A 12,439-nucleotide genomic window follows, 5' to 3' on the forward strand; every position below is an offset into this window, starting at 1 on the left:
TACTTGATTTATTGTATCCTTCATTTCAAGGATTTCTTACTGTTTTTTTTTTCAGAGTCTCTCTTTCTTGAAGTAATCTTTTGCTACCTGTATTTGCTCTCTTATCTCATTGTTGGATTGATCAATTTTTGCCTGTATTTGCTCATTTAGGTCATTCTTTAATTCACAGATCATTTTAATTATGAACCTTATAAACTCCTTCTCTGACATTTCATCAACTTCGCTGTTGGGTTGAAAATGGGTTGTGTTATTATAGTGTCCTGGTTTGTTTAGGGTACTTTCCTCCCTTGTTTTTTTTTTTTGTTTTTTTTTTCATGTTGTCTGTGTGTCTTCCTTTCTTGCAGTATGGATCTGAGATATTACAGTTTCTTCCCTATATTCTTGTAGTACCCATGCAGATTGTCTGTACCTCACCTTGATGTTGGGCTTCCAGACCCTGCTGGTGTCCCAAAATGAATGCTACTACATCCTGGATCTGGGTCCTGCACAGGCCAGGGTGGGTGGTTCTGGGTCACCCAGCTGACCTCCCAGGGCAGTCTGCTGGTTGGAGGGGTTGTTCTTAGCCAGAAGCTAGGTTCTGATAGGTGTCTGCTCTGCCTGGAGATGGGTAGACTGGGCCTGCTGTGAGCCTGGGTCCCACACAGGCTGGTGTGGGTAGATCTAGACTGCTGGGCTTGACCTCCCGAGATAGTGCGCCAGAGGCTAGGCTCTGGAAGGTGTCTGCCCAACTTGGGGAGAGGTGGACCAGGCATGCTGTGAGCCTGGGACTCGCACAGAGCAGTGCGGATGGATCTGGGCAATTTTTCTTCTTGGGATTGTTAATATGGTAGCTCATAGTCATCACTTTTCAAACACTAGCCTTGCATCCCTGGAATGAATCTCACTATATGATTATTTTTATATATTGGGAACACTATGTGCTAACATTAAAGGATTTTTGCATCTATATTCACAAGGATATTGATATTTTTCTTTTTTTTTCACTTAGTCCGATTTTAATGTCAGAGTAATATTTACTTCAAAAAATGATGTTAACTCTTCTTTAAATGATTGGTGTTCTTTTGAGAGAAATTGGTCTGTTTCTTCTTAGTTATCAAATTTACATGTGAGAATTGTGTGTAGCACTCCCTTATTTGGTCCTCCTTTGTAGGGTCTATAGGCAAAACTCCCTTTCATTCCCACACTATTAAGGTTATTTGACCCATTAGTAAGACAATAAAATTACTGAAACTGGAGCAAGGAGAAGCAAGCTTATCAATGAAGGAAAAGCCCTATATATAAGTTCAGTGTTCTCTTTAATGTTCAAGAAGTGAATGCATAGCACTGATGTTAACTATTCTTTAAATGATTGAGTTCTCTATTAAAATTATCTAAAAATTTCTTTTGGGGATAGTCTTATGGTTTTCTAGAACAGAAACCAACAGAGGGTGGGGGGAGTGTGTGTGTGTGTGTGTACCCACACACATAAATGATTATAAAAGGGAATCTACATGATCAAAAATTGGGTAGTTCCACATCTGCATACTAGAGACCCAGAGGAACTAATAGCTGCTCAGTCCAAGAAGCTGGAGCCTCTGCATAAGAGGGAACAATCATGTAGCCCCAACTGGAGATTGAAAGCCTAGAAGCTCCCTGGAGGATTGCTGGTGAGAGTTCATGTTGGAAGAGTAAAGGAGTTGGAGTCCAATGTTCCTGGGCCATGGCAGCAGCAATAGATGCACCCACTCAATAAAAATCGAGCTTGTACCCACACTTACTTCCCTTTCCCACTTTTTGTTCCATATGGTAACCCAGAGTATTGAACAGTGATACCAACATACAAGGAGGGTATCCTCTTTATTTTTCTATCCCATGTGCCATGCTATGCCTACATGACTCTGGAAACATCTTCATAGACACACCTGAAATCTCTTAACTATAGGTATTTCCTAAGGATATCTCAATTCAATCAAGTTGACATTTGAGTACCATCACAGGTAGGTTTTTAATCATGAATTCAATTTTTCTTAATAGGTATACTGCTATTCAAATCATCAATTTCCTCTTGGGTGAATTGTGATAGCTTGTACTTTTGAAAGAAATCAGTCTGTTTCTTCTTAGTTATAAAATTTACATGTGAAAATTGTGTGTAGCATTCCCTTATTGCTCTTTCTTTGTAAGGTCCATAGGCAAAACTCTCTTTTATTCCCACACTAATAAGGTTATTTGACCCATTAGTAAGACAATAAAATTACCTAAAACTGGAGCGAGGAGGAGCAAGCATATAAATAAAGGAAAAATCCCATCTTATATATAAGAATCTCAAAAAGATAAAAGTACCAATTCATTTCTAATACTAATATGTGTATTTAAATGTTTTCCATAGATATAGAATGGTATGTTTCACATATGTGTTCAACATAGTAAGAAATTATCTCATGTTGTAATCTATGTAGATCTATAATTCCAATCATAAAAACTAGCAGAGTCAGATACATTGTTTTTCCTTATATAATTACAAGTAAGACAATGGCAAAATTAGCAGAGGGGTTTTCAAGAAACAGGGAGGTCAAGGATCAAAAGTATCTATGTTAAGACTTAAATGTATGTGAAGTTGTTCTTAAGCAAAATAACCAACACTCAAAATACAGCTTATTCAGTTTTTATTAATAGTAAAAAGCTGACATTTTGCCGTGATTCATATATAGTTACCCAAATATTTATATATATTTCTCTGCAAATTATCTTTGCCTTAATGACAAATTGAAACTTTCTCTGATGTTTTGAGAAGTTTGACTATTTCCCAAGTCTTCTGTGCTGGATATGCTCCATTTACCCTTTCAGATTTTCTCTCTACTCTTTTGCATCCTCCTCTGTGCCTGAGGAGGCTAACTTTCAAGTCCTTCAGGAGGACTACATCAAGTCTTGTTCTGTCTTCAAGTTACTTAGACCAGGGGAGGATCTTATCTGGAATTCAGAGGGGGCGGGGAAATAGGTTAAAAATGCCCCTCACCTTCTCTCTGTTAAGATATGAGGGCTGGTTGCATTCCTCCAGGATAGAGCATAGCTCCCAAAGGCAGCCCTTGCACACAATTCTCTGGATTCTGTAACTGCTTCCTCTCTTTTCCTTTCCACTGGGCCCCAGAACACTGAATTTTCCCTTGTGGTTTCCCTGTATTCTTCCCACATCTCAAATTACCCAATCTGAGCCATCTGCTTTGTACCAGGACCCTGATACATCCTACAAATGGTAAAATTTTCCAATTCCCAAACACCAGGCATATATTGTCAGTTGTCACAAAGCAATAGTCATTTATTTTTTTAAAAAAATCATTTACAGATATTTATAAGTAAATAGGTTTTCACTATAAAATGGATGAAGAACGTGAGATTAAAATAGCATGCAGACATTTATTGTGTTTCTTTTACTATGCCTGTGGTATTTACAAATACAGTATTGCTTGCCTAATTGCTATGCCATTATAGTCAAATACTGCTTACCCACATGTACTGCTCACAGGATTACTGCTATCTGTGTTCATTTGTATCAGGAACTTCTTGCTTCCCCATCAACATTCTACTCAGAAGAGTGAGTCCAACCACAGCCCTGCCCTGTCTCTGATAAAGGTGGTTAGATTACCCATAAATTTCTGTTATCTGTAGCCATACTGATGCCCTTTATAAGGAAAAGTGATCAAGAACTAAGATGTACAGAAAATTAATGAAAGATACATTATTTCCTAGTTGTAGAAAAAGAAATGAACCTACCTAAGAAATCAATGGCAACAGAAATAAAATCGTAAGTCTTTCCATAACAATACTAGAGCTCATTATGTTTGATTTCTGATGATTTCTATTTTAAAAAGTCTCCCATATTGAAAATTTACCAAATGTATCACAATCACAAATATTAGATTATATCTACTTAGCCAAAATGAAACAGAGTTAAGGCAATTATTGAGATAATTCAGGATTAAACACACACACTGCACAGTAATGCCATATCTATATATGCAAAGGCAAGTAAAAAACTGCAGTACATTTTTGCTAATGAAAGCAAACTAAATCCATTTGTACTACATTGCCTATATTATTCTAAACTTTCACTGTCTTACGCTAAAAGGTGTGGGGTCTGAACTATGTGTATGTTAATCTCAGTTATGCCATTTATCCTGAATATAGACACAGACTAAAGGGAAAAAAAACTCTGAATTTTTAACCTTGACCATACAGACTGTTTATCATTATTGACCTTTAACAAAGGAAAGACTTGCCTTTTATAGACTCATACTATGGTAGGACTAGACTCTCCTAGTCAAATTCCCTCGTTTTATAAACAAGAAAATTGGAATTCAGATGAGTTTAGCAACTTACTCAAGGTCACAGTGATGAGTCCCAGCCTAATACTTATCCCTATATAATGCTTAATTACATTATCAGTTTACCAGTTGATCTACTATTTCATTCAATGTTTCTACCCTTCTGCATTTTGTCTAACCATTTCTAGAAAAGGTGCTAGGACATATGTAGGTACAAAACTATGATTCAGTGGCAGTAAGTCAAAAGATAATTTCCCTATATTTTCAAATTCTGTAGTTTCAAGAAGAAGGGAACCAATTTGAATATTGAATATGAAGAACAGTAGTTCTGGTTACTATCTTTTAAATCACATTTTATTTTTTTGGCAAGGAGGGTAAGAAAATAATGATAAAATAAAAAAATGACTGACAGATTTGGCCTCTTAAGTTTGTGGCATAATGTACAAAAACAGTCCAAATAGCAAAGATTGAGAAATATTAGGCCAAAGAATTTAGATCTTTTACAACCTTTTAAACAGCGAGTGGGACAGACCAATGAAAAAGACTAACAGTTTCAGGGGCTTTTGATTTGACTCAATTGGCATAGACACAGTTTGAATTCAATGCCATATTTATTTTAACATTGCCATGAAAGATGCTACTAAGCAGAAAAATGAAATAAAGTCAGTAACTATCAAGCAAATTGCTTCTTTTTTTTTTTTTAGCAAGAAAAAACATTTTGGCAAATGGTTCTGTAGTTATAGAACATGAAAAAACCCAAAACACCCAGAACTATCAGTCCATATGAAATGGACTATCTGCCCCATATGAAAACTTCCCCAAATTATCAAGTTAAAAGGCACATACACTGCCCCAGCAGTTCAAGTTGTCTTTAGCATGTGATATTTTAATTGTGCTTTTAGCTTGTTGTCAATGCAATATGACCTTAAAAAGTGACATCCGTGCATATGTATAATTTCTTTATAAATGAACCAATCCTCTTCCTCTTCTCTGATTTTCATTTTCTGAAGATATATTGTTAGTTTTTTGTTTTATAAAAGACTTTGTCCATGATGTTCTTGGAAATATGCACTTCACAGTTTGTGCTTTTTTTTTTTTAAAGGAACAAAGTTTGAATTTTTAGTGGACTAACAAAAAATGAAGTTTCTTGAAATACCATTGTGTTGATGTTTCAGTGTTGTCATTTCTTGGAATGCGAAAGTCCCGGATTACTATCTTTCCTCACTGGTTGTTTAAGGCTTACTTCACTTCCAGAAGAGATGATTGGCAAACTATTATCCATATGGTATCTGATAAGGTGGCCGACATTATCGAACACATGATCCTTGGTCCTCACCTTAAAGAGCAAGTATAAATATATTTAGGTTAAATAAGAGTACTTCTTCTGAAAGATATAGATAGTTGGGGTGGGGAAAGGAAAGCAAATAAATTGTGTAGTTTCAATAAGAAGGGAACCAATTTGAATTTTGAATATGAAGAACAGTACTTCTGATTACCATCTTTTAAATCATCTTTTATTTTTTTGGTAGAGAGGGTGAGAAAATAATGACAATAATGTGTGTTTTCCAGACCTATCCCTAAAGTACTAATTTTGCTGAATAAAGTATAAAAATCACTTTTCAACTCTATTTTCCCTAATAAACAACTTTCTCATGCCTCATTACCTTTTTACAGAAACCATCCTACAGTGAAGAAATGGTAAGCACTTGTCACTCAATTCAAATTTGCAACCAGCCTCTTTGTGTTGTTATTATTTCATATACTCTATCCTGTTGCCATTACTATAAATTTAACTGATTTATATTCAAGAGTAAATCCCAGGATTAAAATTATCTTCCATTAAGCTGTGTGTTTTCATATTACCTTGTCTCTACAGGAAGAGAAGTCCGACCTCTCCTTGGAGGCTGAACACAAATTCTGTCTCCTCCAAGAAACCTCCTCAGACCTTTTTAATAGGCATTCATGTCTCCTTCCTGCAGACTTCATAAAGTAGCTGATTCATAAATATTTTCTGCACAGAACTTACTGTCTGCATGCCAAAGGAACTCTCTATGCCAGGCCTTCCTCTGTGGAATTTCCTTCCTAGTATTATTGCATCCGCACTCTATGCATGGAAGAAGGTATACAATACTATTCATCATTACTATTAGCTTGGCAGTTTAGCATACATCTGCTCCTGTTCAGAAGGTAGATGAAGAATCATCCAGGGGAGGATGGTGTATAATCAGGGAATACTTTGTTATGTAATTCTACTAGTTTTCCTACAAGGGATTCTTTTGAGTTTTGCCAAGGTATTGGGTTTTGGCATATTAAATATACATATACTTATTAATGGACAGAATTCAAATAATAGGAACTATAAATTAGATAATGGTATTATAGTCATATTAAATTTCCTATTTTGATTATTATTTTACAATAGCTACAAAAGAGAATATACCTAGTTTTAATACATACACTTTCAAGGATTTGGAGGAAAAGGGCACAAAGGGTACAATGACTTCAACTAACTCTCAAATGGCTCCAAACTTTGTAGAAGTTTTTATCTCTTCCATCTCATCCTCACCTCACACCAATTCAACTAACCAATCCTGCCATGCTATGTTCTTGTGTGTGTGTGTGTGTGTGTATCTTTATACATGTACTTTTTTTTTTAAAGAGAGAGTGAGAGAGGGAGAGAAAGAGAGAATTTTTTTTTAATATTTATTTTTTAGTATTCGGTAGACACAACATCTTTGTTTTATGTGGTGCTGAGGATCGAAACCGGGCCGCACACATGCCAGGTGAGCACGCTACCACTTGAGCCACATCCCCAGCCCTATACATGTACTTTTGATAGTAATGTCCATCACATTTCACCATCATTTCTAACCCCATACCCCTTCCCTTCCCCTCCCATCCTTCTGCTCTATCTAGAGTTCGTCTGTTCCTCCCATGCTCCCCCTCCCTACCCCATTATGAATCGGCTTCCTTATATCAGAGAAAACATTCGGCATTTGTTTTTTTGGGATTGGCTAACTTCACTTAGCTTTATCTTCTCTAACTCCATCCATTTACCTGCAAATGCCATGACTTTATTCTCTTTTATTGCTGAGTAATATTCCATTGTGTATATATGCCACTTTTTTTAATCCACTCATCTATTGAAGGGCATCTAGGTTGGTTCCACAGTTTAGCTATTGTGAATTGTACTGCTATAAACATTGATTGGCTGTGTCCCTGCAGAATGCTGTTTTTGAGCATAGACCAAGGAGAGGGATAGCTGGGTCAAATTGTGGTTCCATTCCCAATTTTCCAAGAAATCTCCATACTGCTTTCCATATTGGCTATACCAATTTACAGCCCCACCAGTAGTGTTAATTCAAAATCATTCTGCTTCCCCTCTGTATTTTTCCTGCCTCCATTCTGGTTCAGCCTTTCACTGCTTCTTACCTAGAAGCTCCTAATTACTTTTCTCTTTCCCTGGTCTTACCCTTCTCTATAATGATCCAACATATAAATATCAAATTAATCCTCCTAGTATGAAGATTGTAAAGGTTCCATTCTCTGGCCCCAAACACCAGATGTTATAGTTTGCTGGGGATTAGGTTAGGAAGCATTTTTAAGTAGGAGAGTTCCAGGTATTTTGAACTGAAAATGGGAAGAGTTTATTTAAAACTCTGTTTTTGTGGCTTCTTTGGGAAAATCAAATCTTGCCCCACTAGGCAGCAACTGTTTGGAATTGAATGGTGACTGGGTGTTTTACAGTTCAGCAGACCCACTGCATCCTATGCTCACTCCATCATCTTCCCACTTTTACTCACTTACAGTATTGGTTGGACCCTGAAGACATGTACAGTTACAATCCCACCCACATAGGCTTTTTAAGAAATTGTGATAAAAAAGAAACACATGAGATCTACTCTCTCAAGAGATTTCAAATATATAGTACACTTTAAAATGTATTGTTAACTAGAAGCACACTGTTGTACAGCAGGTCTCTAGAACTTTTCTCTAGTATGACTGAGATTGTACACCCATAAAACAGCAACTTCTCCTTTCTCCCTCTCCCCAGGGACTGGCAAACACCATTTTATTTTCTGTTTCTGAGTCTGACTACTTTAGATATGTCATAAAAGTGGAATAGTATAATATTTGTTTTTCTGGAACTGGTTTATTTTACTTAGCATAATGCTCTCAAGTTCCTTGAGAATATGGTAATATGACAGGATTCCTTCTTTTTTGGCTGAATAGTATTCTACTGTAGGTATTTCATATTTTCTTTATTCATTCATCTGCTAATGAACCCTTCCTTTGTTTCCACCTCCTGATTATTTTAAATAATGCTGTAATGAACATGAGAATGCAGGTAACACTTCAAGACCCTAATTTCAATTCTTTTGGATAATTACCGAGAAGTAAACTCATTATAAGGTAGTTATATTTTTTATTTTTGAGGAACCTTCAAACTGTTTTCCATAGCAGCTATATAGTTTTACATTCCTGCCAATAGTATACAGGGCTTCAATTTTGCCACATCTTTGCAAGCAGCTATTTTCTCTCTCTCTCTGTTTTAGTAATGGACATATTAACAGGTCTAAGGTGATATCTTACTGTGGTTTTGATTTGCTTTTCCCTGGTGATTAGCAATGTTAAGCAACTTTTCGTATGCCCACTGGTCATTTGCTAATCTTCTCTGGAGACACGTCTATTCAAGTCTTTTGTCCTTTTTTTCATCATATTGTCTTTTTATATATTTTTTTGTTTTTCTTGTTGAGTTGAAGGATTGCCTTATATATTTTAAATATCAATCTCTTACCAGACATATGCTTTGTAAATAGTTTATTTCATCCTAAAGGTTGCCTTTTTATTCTGTTGTTTCCTTTGCTATGCAAAAGCATTTTAGTTTAATAGAGTCCCACTTCTGTTTTTTCTTTCTTTCTTTCTTTTTGCCTGTGCTTTGGGAATCTTACCTAAGAAATCACTGCCAACACCAACGTTAAGAAGCTTTTCCTCTATGTTCTCCTAGAAATATTTCATTTAAAATTCTACATTTAAGTCCCATTTTTAAAAAAAAAATTAGTTGTAGATGGACATAATACCTTTATCTTATTTATTTATTTTTATGTCATGCTGAGAATCAAACCCAGTTCTTTACAATTCGAGAATCAAATCCAGTTCTTCACAGTTCTACCACAGAGCCACAACCCCAGCCCCCATTTAATCCTATTTTGAGTTAATTTTTGTCTATCCATCCTTCCTTCCTTTCTACCTTCCTTCCCTCACTCACTCCTTCATTCCTTCCTTCCTCTCTTTTTTTCTCTCTCTCCCCCTCCTTCTCTCTTTCTTTCCATGTGGATATTCGATTTTCCCAGCCTCATTTGTTGAAGACACTATCCTTTTCCCATGATGTAGTTTTGGCACCCTTGTTGAAGGTCATTTGACCGTATAAATGGGCTCAATCCTGAACTCTCTTTACCAATCTATTAATCTAGGTGTTAGAACCATATTATTTTGATTAATACAGCTTTATAATATGTTTTGAAATCAGGCATATAAGGCCTCCATCATTGTCTTTCTCAAGACTGTTCTTGCTACTCAGGGTTCTCTGTGGTTCCATATAAATTTTAGGAGTATTTTTCCTATGTCTATTTGAAAAAGTCATTGGGATTTCATTGAATCTGAAAAAAAAAAAAAACTAGTCCTGAGCTTTTCTTTGTTGGGAGATTTTTGATTACTGATTCAATCTCCTTACCAGTTGTAGGTATATTCAGATTTTCTATTTCCTCATGATCCAGTTTTGGTAGGTTTATATTTTTAGGAATTTATCCATTTCCTGGCAGATAATTGTACATAGTAGTATCTTATAATTCTTTTAATTATATAGTATCCTCATTCCTTTTTTTACTTGTCTTATTTTTCTTAGTTATCTTGGCTAAAGATTTCTCAATTTTCTTTTATGTTTTCAAAAAACAATTCATAGTGTCACTGATTTTTCTCTATTGCTTTCTATTATTTGTTTCATTTGTTTATGCTCTGCTCTGGTTCGTCTATAGTCTGAGTGACTCTCAAAGGTTCATTATGACTAAAGGTTTGGTCCTCAGAGAGGCATTACTAGGAAGTGCTGTGGAACCTTTGTAAGGTAAAGTCTAAGGATAGTTCCTTAAGTCATTAGAAGTGTGCCCTCAGAAGGTAGTTCTTGTAGAACTCCTTGGCAGTTCTCAAGAGGATTATAATGAGAGCCTGAGTTGGCTCCCAGCCTCCTCTCTATTCCTGGTTCAAAATGTAATAACTTACTTCTCCTGCACATGCAGCCACCACGGCATCTGTGTCATGAAGTGAGGTGGCCCAGGGATGACCATCGAACCTACACTGTGCCTTTTGGAATTTCAGTTTCCAAACTATGAACTAAACAAAACTTTTTCTTTATAAAATCAGCTGCCTTAGGTAGTCCGTTTGATTAATACAAAGCTAACCAATACATACTCAAATCTTAGTTCTTTCTTTCTTTTTATAAAATTTGAGCTTAGTTTGTCTTACTTTTCTAATTCTTTGGGGTATAAATTTAGATCATTTGAGATCTTTCTTCTTTTCAATGTAGGAATTTGTCACTATAAACTTCCCTCTCAGTAAGGATTTTGCTGCCTTCTGTGAGTTTAATACAGTATTTTTCATTTTCATTTGTGAAGATGTTTTCTAATTTCCTTTAAATTTCTTATTTAACCCATTGCTTGCTCAAGAGTGTGTTGTTTAATTTCTACATATTTGTAAAAATAACTGTTTTCCTTTTACAATTTCTAGTCTCTTCCATTGATATTTGGTATTATTTCAATCTTTAATTTCTTAAAAACTTGTTTGTGTCCTAGCATGTGACCTATCCTGGTGAATTTACTATGTATATACTTAAGTAAAATGTGTATTCTGCTGCTGTATACATCTATTAGATCCATTTGGTCTATAGTGTCTTCAAGTTCTCTGCTCTTCATTGGTCTTCTTTCTGATATTCTTTTCGTTATTGAAAAGTAGGTAATGAAATGCCCTAATAACACTGTGCTGCTTTCTATTTCTCCCTTCAGTCCTGCCAGTGTTTGCTTCACATATTTGTGCTCTGATCTTGGATTTATATACACTTATAATTAACATTCTAATGAATTATCAGTTCAAAATAAACTATTATGACTATAAATTGTTTATGTAAGCTCCATTGTAACTACAAATAAAATCCCTTTAGAAGATACACAAAGAAAATAAAAGGAATCAAAGATGTTACCTCAAAAAAATAAAAGAAAGAAAGAAAGAGAAACACAAAGCAAGACAGAAAGAGGGGAAAAGTGGCACAAAAATATAGATAATGTCCTTCTTTGACACTTTTAGCAGTTTTTGACAAAGTCTATTTGTGTCTGATATAAACTCAGCCACTCCTGCTCTCTTTTGATTATCATTTGCATGGCAAATCTTTTTCTATCCTTTTAATCTCAACTACATGTGTCTTTAAATCTATAGTGAACCTATAATCCCACCTATAATCCCAGTGACAGGAGGATGGAGAGTTCAAAGCCAGCCTCAGCAAAATCGAGGCGCTAGGCAACTCAGTGAGACCCTGTCTCTAAATAAAATACAAAACAGGCTTGGGGAGGGCTCGGGTTGTGGCTCAGCGGTAGAGTGTAGCCCTAGCATGGGCTAGGCCCTGGGTTCAATCCTCAGCACCACAGAAAAATAAATAAAATAAAGGTATCATGTCCAACTACAACTAAAAAATAAATATTAAAAATAAATAGGCCTGGGGATGCGGCTCAGTGGTCAAATGTCCCTGAGTTCAATCCCTAGTACCTCCCCCCAGCACACACCAAAAAAAATCTAAAGTGAGCTATTTGTGGATAACATATCTTTGCAACTTTTTTAAAAAATCTATTCAGCCACTTAGTCTTTTGATTGTGAAGTTTAATTTATTTACATTTAAAGTAGTTATTAATAGGAAAAATCTCTACATTTTATTAACTGTTTTCTGTCTTTTTTGTCCTACTTTTTGTTGTCTTGCTTTATATTTCACTGATTTTTTTGTGTGGTAACATGTTTTGACTCCTTTGCTTTTTTTTTTGTACCAGGGATTGAACCCAGGGCACTTAACCACTAATGCACATCCCCAGCCCATTTTTTATTTT

At 35.6% G+C, this 12,439-nt stretch overlaps 1 protein-coding gene across 1 annotated transcript in view; it reads right to left on the reverse strand.

Moving 5' to 3' along the window:
* Nucleotides 1-5,478: 5,478 nt before the first annotated feature.
* Shc4 (SHC adaptor protein 4) overlaps nucleotides 5,479-12,439 on the reverse strand; it is a 137,593-nt gene continuing 130,632 nt past the window's right edge. The window contains exon 12 of the mRNA XM_076848556.2: nucleotides 5,479-5,634. Coding sequence (XP_076704671.2) covers nucleotides 5,479-5,634 — 156 coding nt within the window. The remainder of the gene's footprint in view (nucleotides 5,635-12,439) is intronic.

This window comes from Callospermophilus lateralis, chromosome 3 (genome assembly GCF_048772815.1).
Source record: "Callospermophilus lateralis isolate mCalLat2 chromosome 3, mCalLat2.hap1, whole genome shotgun sequence".
Taxonomy (NCBI): Eukaryota; Metazoa; Chordata; class Mammalia; order Rodentia; family Sciuridae; genus Callospermophilus; species Callospermophilus lateralis.